Source organism: Phocoena phocoena, chromosome 1, assembly GCF_963924675.1.
Source record: "Phocoena phocoena chromosome 1, mPhoPho1.1, whole genome shotgun sequence".
Classification (NCBI taxonomy): Eukaryota; Metazoa; Chordata; class Mammalia; order Artiodactyla; family Phocoenidae; genus Phocoena; species Phocoena phocoena.
Window position 1 is genome coordinate 136339682 of NC_089219.1, and position 20563 is coordinate 136360244.

Below are 20563 nucleotides of genomic sequence, written 5' to 3' on the forward strand. Positions count from 1 at the left end.
GGAGGGGCCAAGGTCTGGCAAATTTGCCCTCATTCTATGGAAGAGAGAATCTGACAGATTTCTTTATTCCAAAAAGACCGAATCCTGTAATGTTGCATTATGTGCTGTTCATACTCTGGGATTAGAAAGGGTTGTACATTTTCCAGATGCTTTAGAACTAGGGGTGTGGAGGAGAGTTTTGAGTGTTTTGGAGGGGGCGGTGGGGGAAATTATATTGGGAAATAAAGAAGCATGAAATAATTTTGATACACTTTAAATATATAAATCCATCTTGCTGTTGGCTGGTCAGGAAAAGGGAGAAGGGAGCTGGCCATTGAGCTTGGACAAATGTATCATGGGGCTGAGGGTCTTATACTCATTAACTGATATGATCACACAACACCACAACCCCAGAGACTGGTGTTATTATCTCCATTTTACAGATAAGAAAATTGAGGCTCAAAGAGGGTAAGCAATTTGTCCAAAATCACATACATGGTAGAATCAGAATCTCAGAATCTGGCCTGGGGTTTATTGTAAACGATTTGGCAGACCTAAAAATTTGAAGATCTAAACTCTTAACAGAACTGAAAACTTTCAAATTCCCTCAATAGTTTTCCCAAAAGGTCTTTGAGCAAAATTTTCTAGTTCCCCCTAGTTTTCTATTTCACTCACTGCCCACTCTCCCCACCGCTCCAGAGTTGGACAGCTCCCTCATTTCGGAGATGGCTTCCTTTCCATAGACACAGCTTGACTTCAGAAGAATTGGCTTTTTCCTGGAATCACAATGCCTTAGCCCTTGTATCAGGATATGTGTGTGCATGTGTTTGTGTGCATGTGTGAGTGTGTGTTAGTATCTGTGGTATATGTGTGTGTACATATGAGTATGTGTGTGTGCTAAATATGCATGTCTCAGTATATGTGAATATGTGCAGGTGCGTTTGTGTCTAAGTGAATGTGGTATGTGTGGGTGCCTTTGTCTATGTATGTGTATGTCTCAGTGTATCTCTATTTGTGATTATGTTTTCCTCTGTGTGTCTGAGTGTATATGTGATTATGTCTGTGTTGTGTCTTTGTGTATGTTGTAAGTATGTGTGAATGTGTGTACATCTGACTTGTGTATGTGTCTGTGTGAGTGTGTGTGATGGTGTCTGCTTGGATAGCTGTGTACACACAGCTGTTCTCCCTGTGGGCTTAGGTCTGTGCCTTGGGCCGTGTCTCTCCTGGGTGCTGGTGGATGGCCCTGCAGATGGGAGTGTATTGTACTGTGTGGTCCAGCATCTCCACAGATTCCTTGTCTTTTCAAGGGATGTTGCTGTCTTTTCATGCCTGGGTTTACCCTCTGCAGAGCCCCAGCAGACAGCATCACCACAGAACACTTTCCTGCAGATAAGATAAAAACTTTCATTTTAAATGAAATGACTCCTTGGATCAGGAACTGAGTTTATAGATCAAATGCTGTCTTAGTGAGTGCAAGGATCTGCTTAAACTCCAGTTTTTAAAGTAAAATTTCGTGATATCAAATACTGCATGAATAAGTTGAGTTTACTAGGGATTTGGAAATTTTGGTTATGACTTTATTTCTCTTAGGAAACCTATATAACTTCTGTCCTGTTCAGACTCTAAATTATTTTTTAAAAATCATAATTTATTGTAGGTTAAAAAAAAAGATTTGTTTTGTTGCTCTTTAAAATTTTCTAGCTTGTTCATATTTCACACATTTATTTCATCTAAATAATTGCATGGAGCACCGTCTCCTAAAGTGTGGGGTTGAGTTCACAGGTCCCCACCCCCTCACAGGCAGGGATGAATCTGAACTTGACAGACGCCATCAACAAGCTGGCACTTTGCAGCTGGGTGGAGGCGATCAGCCGGACAGGGGTTCCCACTCCCAGCCCTCCTTGGGCATTAGGTGTTTGTCCCCTACAACACATGCATACTCTGTCCAAAGGATGGAAATCTGTCCCTCAGACATTTCCGTTTGCCTAATTGTTGGGCAGCACCAGAGGCCAGTGGCTCATCTACTCCTGTCACTGCACATAGAGCAGCTTTGAGCCACCTCCATTTACCCTCCATAAAGTGACAGGGTAGAACCAGCCAGGTGGGGTGATGTCTCAGACCCTCCAGCTCTGGGGTTGGGTGAGCCCATCTTGCACACAGGCCCAGTTGAAATCCTGGTTCCCCCGTTGTGGGACCTTGGACACTTTGCTTGATCTCTCCCAGGCTCAGTTTCCTCATCTGTAAATTGGGGATAATAACACCTCCCTCACCAAGTTGTGCGGATTGAGGAAACATACATTTAGGACCTGGCACAGTTTATAACAGGCTCTTGTTGCCTGGTTTTACTATTACTATGGGTATATTGTGGGTCTCTTAAACCATTTCTACATTATCTCTGTTTTAAAGAATGCTCTCTCTCTCAAAATCTACAGTGGAATACAGTGGGAAAGGTTTTGTTTTCTTTTAACTTAAAAAGCACCCTTAGTATGTCCCTTACATTTTTGCCAGACTCAAGGACCCCCCAGTTGGGTCCCAAGGCCTCTCTCTGAGAACCCCTAGTTTGGCCAGCCCAGCCTGTCCCTGCCGGATACATCCCCAGCAAGCTGGAGGTCGAAAGAAATGGCTGTCTACTGCTTTTAGTGTTGTTCCTAAATATGATGTTGCCTCAGCTTCCAAGCCTCTAAAACTCCCCTGCCCGCCCTTCCCGCATACATTAGCCTTAATGTATTCTCTCTTGAATACTCATCATATTAAAGCTCCCGGTAGATACCTTGCTCGAAATAAATTTTACGGGCATGCATCCTCGCCCTCATCCCCATGCATTTGTGGCCAGGAGGAGAAATATAACCGCTTTCCTCGGAGGCCAAACAACAATTAGGTGGGAATTGGCGGCCCTCTGGCCCGGGGGGAGGGCGGGGTGCAAGGAAGGAGCGGGCTCACGCCCCGAGGGTCGTCCCCAGACCCCAACCCCCAACCGTCGGGCTCTCCAGGGGTTAATTTGCCCCCGCTGGCCGGCTGCCTGGCTCCTGGGACAAAGACATCCCTAGCGGGTCGTGTCCCCGGGGCCTATGGTCCACGGCGACACACAGGTCGGGCCGGGCACTCTCGGCTCCGGGGGCAAAGGTTCCTGCAGCTCGGCACCCGCCCGTCGGCACACCTCTTCCCTGAGCCAGAGGGCTTCTCGTTAGGGCTTCCTTCCCCTCCTTTTTGAAAAAGATGCCTGAGCAATCTTCCTCCACACCTCCTTCCTCAAGCCCCTGGCTCCGCAGCTGCCACAGCTCCAAACGCGAATTCCTGCAGGGGAGACCCACACCCTTTCCCGCTTAATGGCCAGGTTTACCTGTGTTGTCTCCACCGCTTGGCCAGGCTGGACTTGTCATACCACAGCAGCTCCAGGTTATCCTCCCCTCATTCCCTAGAGTCTCACCTCTTCTTTCCCAACCTCCAGCTGGTAAGGGCCCTGCTCTCGGAACCCTCCCTGGCTGCTCCAGGGATGCCAGTCCCTGATGGTCCCCGGAGAGAGGCAGGCGTGTGGTTGAACGGGCACCTGCCTGGAGGTGCCAAGCACGCCTCCCCCCCAACCACGGCATAGTTGCTGTGTGATGTGGGCCCTCTCTGAACCTCCGTGGGGGGATCTTGACATCTTTGCGGAGATTCTCGGTGGGAGTTCAATGAGGTCAAGCCCAGGATCGTGGGCCCCTAACTTTCCTTACTCTCAGTCCAGCGGCACCACCTCGAGCACCTGGTTACTGCAGTTATCTTATCTCCTAATAATAGCAAACCTTTACTGAGCACCTACTGTATACCAAGTCCCATCCTACGTATATGGATTCATTTACCTTGACAACAATTCTACCAGGTACTATTGTTATCATCACCCCACTTTTACAGGTGAGAAAACTGAGGCAGAGAGAGGCAAAGTAATTTGTTCAATCTTAGAAAGCGGAGCCAGGACACAAAATTAGGCAGTCTGGTTTCAGAATCCGTGGTCTTCATCTGTGTCCTACCTAGCCCTTCTTATTTGATGGGAATTCGTGTAGCTGTCATGTGTTTAGCACTTTTCTGGGACTCCTTGGTAAGTACTTATTGGTTGAACAATTTCTTTGCCAAGGAGGAAATGTTTTGAGATAAAAAGAAAGTCCCATCTGAACTGGGACAGGTACCAAGTGTCCAGGGCTACATGTATCTGGTAGTTTTCATGGGGCATTTTGGTCTGAGAATCAGGCCAAAGGGCAAGGAATTTAGTGAGTATGACTTTTGGGCAAATGGTGGTGGCTGCCAAGACCATGAAGGAAACAAGCTGTGCTGGGGTTTAATTGGGTCCAAGATAGACAATTGTGTGTACAGGGCTAATGATGACAGTTAACGAATGTCCCAACAGTGTGTCTGTAAGTTTTAGATGCAGATGACTTAATACTTGAGAAGGCTTTCTCTCTACATAGGTTTAGATGTGCTTAAAATTTCCCCCTAATGCTTTGAGACTAATTCCCTATTTCAACACTTTAAAATTATATCACAACCAACAAACTTGTTATGAATCAAGAAACACTAGATTCACGAAATCTCACGAGAGATTTGGTTTTAGTACTTTTGTTGACATTTTGGGGTGTGCAGGAAAAACTAGTGAAGAACTGTTTCAAGTGAGCTTCTTAGAGAGGATTTGATCAGTAATTTATTTGGTGAAAAATATCTGTGGAGTTACTCTTGTGTGCCAGACATTGTGCTAGGCACAGATGATACAAAACTGAGAAAGAAATGCTGTTCCTGTTCCTTGAGGATCTCGCCTTCTGATGGGAAAGATGGTGTGTAAAAAAAACAATTAGCAAAAATGCTATTTATAATAGAGGTGAGAAACCCCAGGGTTACCAGTCTTATGACATGCTATATCATGAGGCTACCATAGGAGGCCAAATGCTCGCACTTTTATGTTTTTGTTCTTAACATTTGTTACCTTCCCTTTTTTGAGGAAAAGGACCAGGGAAAATGGCTAGAGATGCTAGCACTATTTGTTCATCCAGCTGTGAAAGCCTGACCATTTTGAAACTAATTCAGTGACTCAAAATACTATCAACCCCCTGAGCAATCCCTTGGTAGAGATGGGATGGCAGAGAAACAGACCTTGGATAGGAAGTCACCCAGCACAGGAACAGGGTGCGGTAGTGGTTCATGTTCAGTTGCAGACAACAGAATCCATTTTCACTATTTAAGTGGAGAGTGATCAGTTACCAGATATGTAGTAGATGACTTTTAACTCAGTGGAGCCAGTTCTGGACCAAGCTGCTGGGAATAACTCCCAGCCCCCAGAATGTTGTTGCTTCTACCATGATTGCTCAGGACATTAAAGCCAGAGAACCCTGTAGCCTCTGCCGTGATCCACACCGGCCTAGTGGGAGCCTGCCTCTTGGCAGGCTCCATTCAACTCGGTTCTGAATTCAAGTCTCTTCTAAGTTCACCTGATTGGCAGACTCTAAATCACTTTCGGAACCCAAGCTGCAAGGGAATCTGGAAAAGCAGTTTCTAGTTTTCCTGTCTGCAGTACATGAAGGCATGTTAGTTGAGTATGTTGATTGAGTTAATCGATGGTATCTTTTGCATTTCATTAAAATGCTGAGATTCTCTCTCAGGAGACTCTCTCAAAATACTGAGATTCTCCAATGGACAATGGATTAATCTCCAAAATATATAAACAGCTCATGTAGCTCAATATTAAAAAAACAAACAACCCAATCCAAAAATGAGCAGAAGACCTAAATAGACATTTCTCCAAAGAAGACATACAGATGGACAAGAGGCACATGAAAAGCTGCTCAACATCACTAATCATTAGAGAAATGCAAATCAAAACTACAGTGAGGTATCACCTCACACCAGTTAGAATGGGCATCATCAGAAAATCTACAATCAACAAATGCTGGAGAGGGTGTGGAGAAAAGGGAATCCTCTTGCACTGTTGGTGGGAATGTAAATTGATACAGCCACTATGGAGAACAGTATGGAGGTTCCTTAGAAAACTAAAAATAGAATTACCATATGACCCAGCAATCCCACTACTGGGCATATACCCAGAGAAAACCATAATTCAAAAAGACACATGCACCCCAATGTTCATTGCAGCACTGTTTACAATAGCCAGGTCATGGAAGCAACCTAAATGCCCATCAACAGACGAATGGATAAAGAAGATGTGGCACATATACACAATGGAATATTACTCAGCCATAAAAAGGAACGAAATTGGGTCATTTGTAGAGACGTAGATGGATCTAGAGACTGTAATACAGAGTGAAGTAAGTCAGAAAGAGAAAAACAAATATCGTATATTAACGCATATATGTGGAACCTAGAGAAATGGTACAGAGGAACCGGTTTGCAGGGCAGAAATTGAGACACAGATGTAGAGAACAAACGTATGGACACCAAGGGGGGTGGTGTGATGAACTGGGCGATTGGGATTGACATGTATACACTGATGTGTATAAAATTGATGACTAATAACCTGCTGTATAAAAAAATAAATAAAATTAAATTTAAAAAAATACTGAGATTCTCTCTCCAGGAATACCTTCAGGTATGGACTTTGGTCACTACCCACCCCCAACATATCATTTGCTTTTTATGCCAGATGACCTCTCAGTCCATGCTCAGGCAGGGCTTACTTTAGAGGCTGAGGTTTTTAGCACAGATTCTACCCAGTAGTGAAAATGTCATAGAAATAAAGGTGAATGTTATTGGGTCTTCCTGGCCATTGGCTGTGGAATTGCAGCTGGCAAAAGTGGAGTTAGCTGATGCTGCTAACCTTGTGGTGCTCTTAGAAACAGGCAACCCCTCTGGGTCAAAGCCACCCAAAGCCAGGCCAGCAAAGCATGGATTGGATTTCAGTCCCAACCTACTCCTTTGACCAGGCACCTTTGTGCAGTGTACAACCTGTACAACTGTATGTGGCAGACCTGAGGGTTTGGCTTATGTCCTTTCCCAAAACAAGCAGAATGAGAAGGCATCCAAACAGCACCTGGTTAGCGGTGCCGTACAGAAATCTTACATTGCCTCTCTCTCCTCTCTCCACAGAGATCCCCCAGTGTGCTGGCTGCAACCAGCATATCCTGGACAAGTTCATCCTGAAGGTCCTGGACAGACACTGGCACAGCTCCTGCCTCAAGTGTGCAGACTGCCAGATGCAGCTAGCTGACAGGTGCTTCTCCAGGGCCGGAAGCGTCTACTGCAAGGAGGACTTCTTCAAGTAAGTCAGAGCTGGGGGCTGCACCTTGCTCTCCTTGCCCTGATCTAACTGCCTCCCCCATTCAGTGAGGGGGAAGCTCTCAGTAAGGCGGGGGGGGAGGGGGGTCCACCGTGGGTGGGGTGGGTGAATCCTGGTGCCGAGAGGCTGTTCCTCATTGAGGGCCCCCTTTTGATCACCGGCCCCATCACCCCCTGAGGCCCAGAATCTCGGCCTCACTTGAGCTCTGCAAGGGCCATGGGTGGGGAGCCAGCAGGAGGCAAGAGCCAGACTTCTCCAGGGTGGCTGACAAGGGATCCCTGCAAATCCTAGAACGAGTTGCTCTTTCTGTCTTGGTGCGTTGGTGCCTCAGGGCCCTTGGCTGTATCATTCCTGCGGCTTTCAGAGTGGTACTTTGAATTTTGTGCCCCAAATCTAGAGGCATCTCTATGGTTGCTCCTAGGGTCTCAGAGAAGTGTTGCTCCTGGTAGGGGTTGAGCCAGGCTCAGACAGTGTCATCAACTTCAATGGAAATATGACAAAGAGACAGTTTTGTGTGACGGTTTAGAGCCCAGACCCTGCCTGGGTTTGAACTCACTTATTAGCAGTGTGCTCTTGGGCAAGTCATTTAACTTCTCTGTGTCTCAGTTTGCTCATCTGTAAAATGGGGCTGATAATAATAGGGTTGTTAGTTTTGAATGAGTCAACGTGTAAATTCCTTAGGATACTTGCCTGATACATGCGTATTAGCTCTTAAGACTGTCCTTGATTTTTCATCCCGGGGTTGGGTCCATCAGAAACAAATCATGTTGGAACTTTAGGTCAAAGTGAGGGGATCTCCTAGAATTTATTTTCCATGGCGTTTAGTCTGAGACTTCTCTCCAAGAATTTATTACCTGAGGCACTTAGGCTGATGCCTCAAATGACGTGGGCCAGCTGGTAACAGCAAAGCCAAGAGCAGGAGGTGGGGGGTGTCTGCCAGCGACACAGAGCCCAGTGTGGGTGGCCCATGGGGTGCGTGGAGCGTGGTGGGACTGCCGGGAGGCTCGCCAGCACCGGGACACACTGGGCACAAATGAACAAGCCCCGGAGAGATGGTGTGCATCCTTCAGAGGATGTGTTTTCTGGAGACAGGGAGGAGAAATAGGGAGAAGTGCCAGTCCTGATACAGAACATGATTTCTCACAAATCCTCCCCAAGATTTAACTGCGGGGAATAAGTGATTTGAATTTCTGAGGATTCTCAAATTTGGTTTCTCCAATATGAGTCAAAAAGCACTTTAAAGATGATCTTGGTAACCACAGGGGCTGCGTCCATGGCTTGTGTTCAGAAGGTAGCACTCTTTGTCACCATCACACTTTGGTCAAATAAGCACTGCTCTCTCCTTAGGAGTGTGTGTGTGTGTGTGTGGGGGGCACATGTCTGTGTGTGTGTGTGCACGTCTGAGCTCCCTGAGGGTGGGGCAGTAGCTAGCACAGGCATACCCAATGAATCCTTGATGGCTCCAGTTGAGGGGATGGGCCTCTGCTTCTTCCTCTAAGTCTTTTTTGTGGACTGTTCCCCTTTCTCCCAATCTTCCTTTTGCTCTCCCCACCTCTGACCCTTGCCCTGTTGCCTTTATTTTGGCATTTACGTGGTTCCGTCCCCTCTACCTACATCCTTTCTCAGCAACACGTTTGCCTCTGCCTTCCTCCCTCATGGGTGCCGTGGCCAAGCACCATGGCAGCTCTTATGGGCCCCTGGATGGGACAGAGTGTCATCGTGTGTGGGGGGAGGAGGGCAGGAGGAAGTAGGTGGGTGGGCCTGGCCATCGGGGTTTGCTGAGCTGTCCCTGCTTCCGGGGCCAGCGCATCATCCTCCTATTTGGAAATCCTCAGCTCCAGGATAGGTGCTGAGATGTCCCTGGGTCAGAATTCTGGCTGGGGTTCAGGCAAGACCTGTCAGGACCACAGACCTAGGGCTCTGTCATCAGAGAAGCTCCTTTGAGCCCCGGGCCTTGCCCTAGGGCCCTATCTGATGTTTGGCCCTCGACTGGCTGCCTCCGGGTGGGGGAAAGGGAGGTGGCGGCAGCTGAAGTGTAGATTTGGGTTTGGGAGAAGTAATGGTAAGGACAGAGGATCGCTCTAGACCCGGGAGGAGCCCAGGGTATGGGCTAAGGAGGGATTAGCACAGGCCTGTGAGCCGTTAGCCCAAGACCAGAAATACAAGTGACAATTACTCACCCAGGCCGTTGCCCTGGGCCCCTGTCTCCATGGCCTTGCTTATCAGTAATGTCCCTACTCATCTCCCCACCCCTTGCTGCCCACACACCTCCCCACCAGACCAGCATCCCCCCCTCTCACAGCTCAGCTCCTGACGCCCCGACCCCAGCTCCTTCGGCAGGGCCCCCTCTGCCTACAGAATATCCCAGAAGCACTGTGCCGTCAGAGCCTTCCACCCTGTGCCCAGCCTCCCATCCAGCTCACTGCTTTCCTTGGGTGCCCGATGTCCCCAGCAAGATGCCCCATTTCCCAGCGATTTCATCGTCCAGGGATGAGGTCCACCCTCTCAGGGTCTCCGCATCCTTCCATGACGGTGAGTCCAGCCCCTCAGTGGCCTGGCCACCTTGCCCCTTGTCTCTCCCGATGACTCAGCGCGAGCTGCTTGCTTTGCTCCTTCCTCACGCACCTGTTTGATCTTCCCCGTTGGCTTGAGGAAAGGCTTATGAGTCAGTCATGTTTCTGTCTTCCCCACGCACCTGGCCCCGAGCCTTGCCCACAGGCCATCACTGGGTTTGACGCAACAGAGAGTGGATTACATAGTGAATTCACAACGCACTGTGGGGACCAGTTTCTTCCATACCTGGCTTGGCGTCCTGCGAGTCACAGAGGCCCAGGATGCCTCCGTTATTTAGCCCCAGTTCTCCTTCCACAGGACTGCTCTGCTTCCTAAAGTAGCCCACTCTCAGGACTGGATCCTCTTGTAAAGCAGGGGAGCTGGCCGCATATTCAGTGCTGAAACCAGGTCACTACCTCTGTGATGGGGCTGCTGGGTGGAGAGAAATTTAAAACTGAAGTGATTCTCCCCACTGCCAATGGAGGGGCAATCAGACACGAAGATCGGGCACCTCCGAAGCCCTATTGGGAGGCCACATGGATTTACAGGCAGTCAGGCCTCACCCAGCTTTTGGAGACCATGGCTGTTTGGTACAGGAAGGCACATCTACAGTACGGTTTGGTCACTGCAAGTCACAGTCCTTGGTGAGGACAGAGAGGGAGAATTGTCTACGGTCAGAGCGGCCTCGCCTCCCATCCACAGGGGTCTTGGGACCTGCTGCCCACTTGGGGCTCAGGCTGTGATTTGGTCACAGAATGCGTGGGTCTGCTCCTCATTACAGCTCATTAAAGGTCACCAGGCACCTGCTTTCAGATGGCACATGTGCAGAGGGACACTGGGAGCAGAGAGAACAAGAGGCGGGGCAGGAGGGGAGGGCAGTCCCAGGCAGCCCCGGTCCCTCCCTCGTCTCACACCAGGCTGCAGGTGTCACCACCAACAGCCTCGAGAGAGGGCCAGCAGGTGCCGTGCACTTGGATTTGCCTGTCACTTGTGCCCGTGGCACTTGGAAGATGCCTGGTCAGAGGTATCTTCTCTATGCTCCTTGAAGTAAAAGAGAAAAAGAAAAAAGAAAAAGCAGTGTCCTTTTATGATATCTGCCCCAAAGCCCGGCTCGGAGGCAGAGGGCAGGATTCATTGACCTCACCGATCAACACTGTGGTTCTAAGTTCCAGGATCAATATTTTAAATCTCTTTGCCTATAACAAGGGGCAGGGCCACTGCTTTGCACAATTCCAGGGGCATATTTTATTCTGTGTGAAGCTTTGTGACTCAAGACTGTAATGTGAGGAGTGCCCCGCTGGAGGTGTGTAATACCCCAAAAGTGGGGGAGGGGGACAGAGAGGAAAGCTGGAGGTTGGCTCCCACTAGCTTCCAGCCTGTGAGACATGGTCGTACTGGTGACTGGCAGCAGAGGGCGATGTTGGTGTGTGCACAGGCAGAAAGAAGTACTGTCGGAAGGTTGCACTCTGTGGTTGTTATGTTGTTTGAAGGGCGGGGGCTGTTAAACTCTGTCTTGCTCAGTAACATTGGCTGATTTTTGCTGTTGTTTGTTGTTTTGACTCTTGGGTCCTCGGATCCCCTTCTCCAAAGGAAATAACATTCTGGGGCCTGAGAGCAGAGGCTTAGTTGACTCATACAGCGTGCTTCTAAGATTATTACAATTTGAATCGCAAGCCAGGGGGCCAACAACTCCTTGGGTTGCATTTGCTGAGCAGGTCTTTTCTGGACTGTGCACCCAGCATGTGGAGGATCCCTGGCTCCTTGCAAAAGGACTAGAGCCTGGGGAGAGCAGGGGTCTGGGATTTGGGCTTCCGGGTCCCCCTTTTCATCACTGATTTGGTCCTGGGATGAGCCTGGCAGCTCCCTTACTCTGAGGCGTGGTGAAAACAGGTTTTCTGCTCCAGGAACTGGTTCAGGTGCTGGGGTCCTTAGGCAAGTTCCTTAACATCTCTGAGCTCCAGTGTCCTCTGCAGGAAAAATGGGAACGCTAACGGTGGCTGCTTTAGAAGACCTGGTACACAGTAGCATTTCGCAAAGGGGAGTTATTTTATCAGTGGAGTGGTCTGGTGAACCCAAACGGAGCTTGACCGAATTCCTGTCCTGTGTTTTACAAGCTGTTTGTCAGCAAACAAGTGACTAGGCCTTCCTGAAAACCTCATTCCCTTATCTGTTAAGAGGTGACATTCTAACCCACAGAGTTGCTGTGAAATGGAACTCTGTGGGTTAGAATGTCACCTCTTAACAGGTAAGGGAATGAGGTTTTGGAACGTGCGGGCTCAGCGGCCATGGCTCACGGGTCCAGCCGCTCCGCGGCATGTGGGATCTTCCCAGACCGGGGCACGAACCCGCGTCCCCTGCATCGGCAGGCGGACTCTCAACCACTGCGCCATCAATGGAAGAAGACAGTGTGTAAACTGTGTCTAGCACTGCTGGGTGCTTCATGCTAGGTGCTGTATATCTGGGTTTCTGGCCCTGTTCACCTGACCTGCGGCCATGGAGGGCCAGCTGGCAGAGTTGTCCCTCGGGCTGGGCCTGAGCTGACCTCTCCTGCCCGCTGCTCCCTCCAGCTTTGAGACCTTCCCACTTAGATGACATTTAAAGGCCTAGAACTCCTCAGATGGAGGCGGGGGTAGCCTGGCAGGTGGAGAGGGTACATGGCAGTGGGCCGGTGACAAAGATGCCATGCCAATTTACATGAAGACTTGAGAAACAAACCCGTGATTATTATAATATGAAAACAAACAGCTATAGAATCAAAGAAAGGGCAAGAGTCCGTGTATGTTTTTAAGGCAAAGCACAGCCTTTAAGAACATCCCAGGCTTGAGGGGAGCTTCAAGCCACGCCCTGGCCGCCAGGTGTGTGTGCTGGCATCTGCCTGCCAGAGGGAGCTGTGGGGAAGAGTCGGAGGCATTCTGGGGTGACTGCCACTCCGGGGGCTCCTATCTAAAGCTTCATGCTTCTCTGGGGGTGTCTCCCTGTCCCTGAGGCCCTCACCTGCCTGACACTGCGGGGACCCAGCGGGATGGAGGGGTGCTGCGCCGTTGTCACTGGGGAGCTGTGTCCGCTCCCCCAGCCGGTCAGTCTCCAGGCGGCTGTCAGCTAAGGGCAGGTAAGCGGCGTCCCTGGGAGCCCGGGAGCTGCTGATTTATCCCCGCAGTTCAGAACAGCCTGTTTCAGCTCTGGCTCGCTCTGAGTTTGGCCCAGCTGCAGGGTAGTTTTGCTGGCTCTGGCCAGGTCTTTGTTAGTGACCTTGGGCCAGTCACTCCGGTGACCAGGGCCTCTATTCCTCAGCTGGGCAGACGCCCACAGGACATCGGGCAATATGGGCCTGATGGGCTGATAAGGGCCCAGAAACCTCTCTCCGAGGTGGACGTTGAAGAGGGACCAGGCGCTGGGTTTGAATCCAGGCTCAGTGTGAATTTGGGGCATTAGACCTCTCTCTCACTCTCCCATCTCGAAAAAGGGATGGGAATAAAAATGTCTACTTTTCACAAGTTACTATGAGGACTGAGTCAAATGAAGTGTTCGGTAGCCATCATTATTGGCAGCTATTCCTATTAAGGCCGTGATGGCATATCTATGTAGGGAGGAGAAAAATAGAGAAAAGGAGGGTCCTGGGGCAGAGGCTACAAAAGGCCTTGGGCCAGACAGGGGTCCTGGGGAGGGAGGTGGGGCCTGTCCAGTGGCAATGGCAGGTCAGGTGATTGGAACAACTGTCCACCTCTTGGTGTGCGGAGCTGCTGTGAGTCTTCCCCACAGGAGACCATCCCTCCCTGTGTGGTCCAGAGCTCTGTGGCAGTGACCGCAGCCCTCAGCCTTCGCTTCCCACAGCTGGGTTCCCAACTCTGGCGGGAGGTCCCGCCTGTGCTTGTGTGGCCGCCTCTAGCTAGCTTGTACTCTGTTGCCCCAGGAAGAGGCCACTTCAGTTCTGGGGCTGGTTGTGGTCCAATCTGGGGCCAGGTTCTTGCTGAGCCACTTGTTATTTTTGATAACCACACACCTGTTAGGACACACACACACACACACACACACACACACACTCTAGCAAAATGTGCTTGAAGAACTCACAAGGGGAGGGTCTCTTTGACGTGTGACTTTCCATAATTTCCGAATAGTTTATAGTCTAATTCCCTCACTAAGCAAATTAAACCTCTTAAGGTAACGATCAGATGGTCCAGATAGTAGCTGTGCACGTGGACATTTGTAAGATTCAAGCACTGGTGGGACCAGGCCCATAGTCATTTGCAAAGGCCTGTAATCAAGGCAGAAGCAATTACTTAGCTGAGCAGTTCCCCCTGGGACCTGAGGCGGTATATCAGGCGGTGATGAGTCCACGGATTATCTGTCTGCCTGCCCCGGAGGCCACCCCGTTCAGCGGTGCCTGCCCCCCCTCCCAGAGCCCAGGCTCTCAGTGAAGGCCTCCTGACATCTCTGGAACCTGCATACTGGAGACCTTTCTGCCTTGGGAGAATCTGTTTGGAACCGAATAGTTGCAAATCAGCCTGGGAGTCAGATGGCATCTGGGCTGTGGGAACACGGTCCCCAGGCAAAGAGGGATGGGGTGACATGGGAATGGGAGATGGGGGCAGCTTAAAACACACCAGCTGGCAGCAGCAAGTCCCGTTCTCTTAATCACTGGGGCTCAACCTCCTCCCTCCTTTACTTCCCACCCCCAGCCATTCAGGTACCGAGACACGGGGTCCCACCTCCAAAGGGCCTCTCTTTCCATTCCCACTGCCTCTCTCCTCTCTCCGTCCCCTGTCACCACACCTCTGCACCGCTGGAAGCTTTTCTAATCGGCTGTCCTTCCCCTCTCGATCCCCTCTCTGCCAGTCTATGCCTTCCTGCTGCAGCCCATCTTTGGCCACGTTGCCCCCATGGCTCCTGAATCTCCCGAGCCCAGTGCTCAGGAACCCGTGGCCTGGCTCCACCACGTTTCCTGCTGTTTCTCTGGCCGAGGTCACACGAAGGTCCAGGGAGAGCCAGTCTCTGACTTGCCGATCTGGCTCCTGGGGTCCGTCGGTGCCCCTGGAAGCGCTGCTTTCGGAGAAGCCACAGACCAGCCTTGGACCCTGCGGCGGGCATCATGGGTCCATGCAGCGGGCTGGCCGGGGGTATGGTGGGTGGGGGTGGGATGGGGCCTCTGTCCCCGAACGTCCATCCTGCTGCCTGTCCCCGTGTCTGCCGCACCACTGTTGAGAGTGAGTCCTTAGGTCTTGAAGGGCTCAAGAGTCAACAAGCAAGCTGCAGACGCTGCGAGAGGGCCAAGAGCGTCCACTACGCAGGGTTTCTCAAAGAGTGGTCCATGCCACAGCTGTACTGGGGTCGTCCATGTGGGGCTTGTTAAAAGTGTGGGTTCTGGGCCCAGAATCAGGAGTCTGGGGTGGCTTTTCTGCTTCTAAGCAAACATCCCAGGTGGTACTTCTGCACAGGGTAATTTGGTGACAGCTGGGCTAACACCTTGGCAGAGAAGAATTAGTCTGGAGTAAGGAGAGCCGATTAGGTGCCTAGAGGAGAGGAGTGGGAAGGAGGGACGATGTTGTTGGGCCAGCTGGCAGCCTGTCCCATCTGTGAAACGGGAATAATAATAGCTACCGATAAGGGCTGTTGTGCGCTTTCAATGAAATAGCTCACGTGAAATCCCCTGGTGCCTACTGACTGCCTAATGCATGTTCACAAAAATTAGGAGAGATGGGCTGCACTCTCGTAGAAGAGGGTCAGATCCTACACGTCCCATTGCCTCTTGGGAAGCAAATCTCCCCCCAGCAGGGAAAGCGGGGAAGGATGGCTGGGGGAAGGGAGAGTTGTGCTGTAGACCTTTTTCTGCCACTATCTGGGCTGTGTGATCTTGGGCAAGCACCTGACCCTCTCTGGGCTTCCCCAGTTTGCTTCTGTGTTAAATGAGGAGGTTGGACTACGTCACTGGTTCTACAGCTTTTCCCGTTGTATTCATCTCAAAGTAATATTGAATGCTTGCTGAAAAGAAAAACATTATATTAAAAACAAAAAGCAGAGCCTGAGGGGGCAGTTCTGGTGGGCCTGGGAGCTTTATGTGTGAGTATGTGTATGGGGGAGCTGTGTCCGTATTCTCTAAGGCTCTAACATTCTCCGGTGTCAGGCCTTCTCCAAATATGGCCCCCGTTTATGTCTGGAGAAGGCTGACCGTTCTGGGGCAGAGCTCTGTGTGCCGTGACATGGCTGTGGTGGTGATATATGTTGGAAATATTGGTACATACAGTAACAGTAAATAACAGCGACTTACCTGTCAAGTGTGGTGATAGATAAAAGAAATACATGGAGGGAAGTGTCAACTGGAAAAAAAATATACGGCCGGCAGTAAATCACCACCAAGCAATTAAAGCATAAAATTAAGTTGTGTGGTATTTTCTTTCCTCGGGACAGTGCACCGCACTGTGGCAGCTCCCACACATGGGAGGCTGGCGTGGGCCCGGGCTGGCTTCCACTGACTGCTCTCAACGGCCCAGAGAAAGGAAGAACATTGGGTTCAAATCCCAGCTCCACGGTCTATGGCTGTGAGGCCCCTGGCACGTTTCTTACCCTTTCTGAATTTGTTTCCTCATCTACAAATGGGGGAATTGTGCATTAATGCATACCATAGGAGTGGGTCATTCACTACGTATGACCAAATAGTCACTGAACACATATCCCAGGCCAGGCACTGCTCCAGGCGCTGGGTCCACTGGTGAACCAAATAGATCCAGCCCCGCTGTCACGGAGCTCGCCTTCTAGAGAGGGGAAAAGACAATACGATAAACAAACGAAATGCACAGTACATCCATGGGAGATGAGTGCTTTAGAGAAGGGAAAGGAAGTGCTGGGGTGGGGTGCAGGAGAGGTGGTTAAGGACTGCCCCCTGAGAAGGATACCTCTGAGGGGAGACCTGTAGAAAATGCAGGAGTGAGCCATGTAGATATCTGGGGAAAGAGCTCCGAGCCTAGGAAGCAGGCCGGATGGTGCAGGATTGTAGAGGCCAGTTAGGGGACTTTGGCTTTTACTCTGAGTGAGAGGGGAGCCCCCGGAAGGTTTTGAGCAGGGGAGTGAGATGGTCTGACTCAGGGTCACTGTGTGGAGGATAGATGGTGGGGCAAGGACTGTAGCCAGGGGATGCTTTAGGGGAGCTGTGGGCAAGGGGAGAGGGTGGCCTCAGCTGGGGAGGCAGTGGTGGAGACGGCGAGGGGTGGTCCAGTTCTTGGCATAACTTTGAGTGGTGCCAATGCGATTTGCTGACAGATCAGATGCGGGTGTCCGAGGCCGTCGGCCTGAGCAACTGGAGGAATGAAATCACCCTTCTCTGAGACGGGGAAGGTCACTGGAGGAACAGACACATTTGCAATAGATGTTTGTTTGAGCAAACATCTGGTTGCCCATGAAATTAGGGTTAAGATTGGCTTTTCAATTCCTGCAAAATGTGCTGTTGGGATTTTGATAGGAATTGCATTAAATCTGTAAATCCCTTTGAATAGTATTGCCATATTAACAATATGAAGTTTTTAAAGCCATGAACATAGAATATCTTTCCATTTGTCTTGGTCTTTTAAAATTTCTTTCAGAAATATTTTGTGGTTTTTTTTTTTTTTGAATTTTATTTATTTATTATTTTTTCTTCGGTATGCGGCCTCTCACTGTTGTGGCCTCTCCCGTTGCGGAGCACAGGCTCCAGACACACAGGCTCAGTGGCCATGGCTCACAGGCCCAGCCGCTCCGCAGCACGTGGGATCTTCCCGGACTGGGGCATGAACCCGTGTCTCCTGCATCGGCAGGCAGACTCTCATCCACTGCGCCGCCAGGGAAGCCCTATTTTGTGGTTTTTAGTGTGCATGTCTTGCACCTGTTTGGTTAAATTTATCCTAAAATATTTGATTCTTTTTGATGCTATTGCAAATGTTCCTGTTCCTGAGGAACAGATGCTGGGATCTGCATCTGGATCAGGAGTTTGGTCTTGGGCGTCCAAATCGAGATACTGAGGACGTCATGGGATGTACCCGTCTGGAGTTGGGCGGGGAGGTCTGGGCTTGGGGTGTAGGGGGGGACAGAGAAGAGGTGTGGGAGGTGGAGGAGGGGCTGTCCGAGGAAGGAGCAGACCCAGGAGAGTCAGGTCCTGAGGCCAAGTGAGCGCAGCGTTCTAAGGAAGAGGGATGGCCGATGTGGTAGAAGGTCAGGGAAGATTAGACCTGACCACTGGACTCAGCGATGCCGGGGCCACGCTGACCTGGTCAAGTGCAGTTGGGGTTGATTTGTCGGTGGCACCTTGACTGGAGCGTGTATTATTCAGGGTTTTCCACAGAAATGCAACCAACAGGGTGTGTGTGGGGTGTGTGTGTGTGGGGTGTGTGTAAAGAGATTTAATTTAAGGATTGGCTCACATGATTTTGGAGGCTGAGAAGCCCCAAGATCTGCAGTCAGCAGGCTGGAGACCCAGGAGAGTTGATGGTGTAAGTCCCAATCCAAAAGATGGCAGGCTCAAGACCCAGGAAGGGCCAGCATTTCAGTTCGAGTCTAAAGGCAGGAAAAGACCGATGTCCCAGCTCCCGGCAGTCAGGCAAGGGGAGTTCACTCTCACTCTTGGGAGGGCCAGCCTTTCTGTTCTCTTCAGATCTTCACCTGATTGGATGAGGCCCATCGCATTGAGGAGGGCAATCTGCTTTACTCCGTCACTGATTCAGATGTTAATCTGTCCAAAACCGCTTCCAGACACACCCAGGAAAATGTCTGAGCAAACATCTGGTTGCCTATGAAATTAACCATCGGAGTGGATTCAAGAGAAGACTGAGAGCAGGGGCATTAGAGACCCTGCCTAGAGACCCGTCTTCTGAGGGATTTTGCTCCAAGGGGAGTAGAGAAAGGGCTGGTAGATGCAAGGAGGTGTAGGGTCAAGAGAGGTTTTATTTTTTTAAGTGGCGGAACTGTTGATAATAGCATGCTGTCCGCTGCTGGGTAGATGTGGTAGAGAGGGGAAGTTAATGATGTGGGTGGCAAGGAGGCCAGTTGTTGTGTGAATGATCTTATTAGGCAGGAAGGAGCGGACTCTGTGCCCAGGCGGGCGGTCGGCCTTGACCAGGAGCACAGCCGAGTCAGCTGCAGGAAGCCGAGAGACCTGGGCAAGCTGCGGCGGGGCGGGGGTGGGGTGTGTGTGGACGGGACAGTGGGAGTGCCTGGCAGGCCTTTGCTTAGAGCTCCGTTTTTCTCCTGGAAATAGGAGGCCGGGCCGCCAGCTGAGACGGAAGATGAGGGGCCTGAGAGAGAGAAGGTATGGGAAGGTGGGGGGGCTAATGCACTAGGGAAGCGCCCTGTGCTTTCCCGGCCCCTCTTGAGGTCCAGAGCCTGAGTTTAAGGGGAGGCCGGTCAGGGAGGTGGTAGGTTTCCCTCGGCGCTGTCAGACGCCCGGTGCTGCATGGAGGAAGCAGAGGACTGAGAGCGGGGCGCGGGTTCGGGGTGTGGGCGCGAGAGGGATTCCTAAGGTGGACCACGGAGTCTTTGCTGGTTAAGGGAGGGGATGTGAGGCCACGAGGGGAGGGAGGGGCAGTGAGAGGGGCCGGGTTGCAGGGCTGTGGGCGTCAGGCTGCTGCGGGGACTGAGCTGGAAGGACAGGACGGTGCAAAGGTTGGAAGTTATTCCTGGAGGCACCACAGTTCCTGGTGACACGGTCCGGGGAGGACCATGGGCATGAGTGGCTGAGGAACGGGGGAGGCCATGCCTTTCAGGAGAAGAGGTCAAGGAAACGAGAGGGCAGGGGCAGGAGGGACTCTGGGGACACTGATGCCACTGAGAATTACGGCAGCAGGGACGGTGACGACAGTGAGCCAGGAGGGAAACTCGCCCTGGGGTGGGGCGTGGGCCTGGGTGACAATGACTGCCCCGGGGAGGTAGCGGTGTAGCCTGAGGGCCAGTTGCCAGGATCAAGTGAGGTTACGTACCACGCGGGCACATGGCAGGTGCTTGGTAAACGGGAGCTGCTCTTTAATCGTGTTGGTGACCAGAATATGATACCTGGCCTGATGGTAGGTCAGAACTTAAAATCAGGAATGTGCTGGAACATCTGCGGTGTAGGATTTACATGCACCTGTTTCTAGAAGATGTGGTGCCTGCCAGGCCTGCCTGTCGCCCTTCCTGCAGCATCCAGACACCCTGAAGTGGACAGCGGGCCAGGCAGGCCTGTCGAGAGCAGCTGGCGTGGACAGATGAATGGGCAGAGGGAACTCAGGCTGAGCACGGGAGCAGAAGGGGGAGGCCAAGGACACAGGCCTGGCCCTGTTCCCAGGGTCGGGGACAGCCCCTGAATGTCAGCCATGACGTCTGGTGCATTTCCAGAAGCCCAGGCCCCTCACGCCTGAGCTACAGGTGCAGGAAGGTGTGGATAGGACCAGTTGGTGTGTTGAGGTGAACGCTGCGGGGGAAGGCTCTTGGGGCAGCCCCGCATCGCAGGCCTGGGAGCTGCATGCTCGGCGGCTCAGAGCAGCTGGGGATGCTTGAGGGGCACAGGGCCCCTGGAATCCACTTCCAGTCCAGAGTAGAGACACCACGGCTGGCTGCTCCGTGATGTTTGCTGCCTTTGATGCCCACCATGCGCCAGCTGTGCTGTCAGAAGCACCGAGTTCAAATCCTGGTCTTTTTACTCTTCGCCTGTGTGAGCTGAGGCCAGCACCTCCCCCATCTGAGCCTCAGTTTCTCATTTGTCAGAAGGCATCATAATCCCCGCCTTCCAGGTTGGGCACTCAGGAGACATCTGTGGAATGAGTGCAATGATGAGAGCGAAGT

General features: G+C 51.3%; 1 protein-coding gene across 1 annotated transcript in view; it reads left to right on the forward strand.

Annotated features, from left to right (window-relative positions):
- The window catches only part of LHX4 (LIM homeobox 4), a 42756-nt gene that overhangs the window by 10712 nt on the left and 11481 nt on the right, over positions 1-20563 (forward strand). The window contains exon 2 of the mRNA XM_065882887.1: positions 7045-7216. Within this exon, the coding sequence (XP_065738959.1) occupies positions 7045-7216 (172 nt within the window). The remainder of the gene's footprint in view (positions 1-7044; positions 7217-20563) is intronic.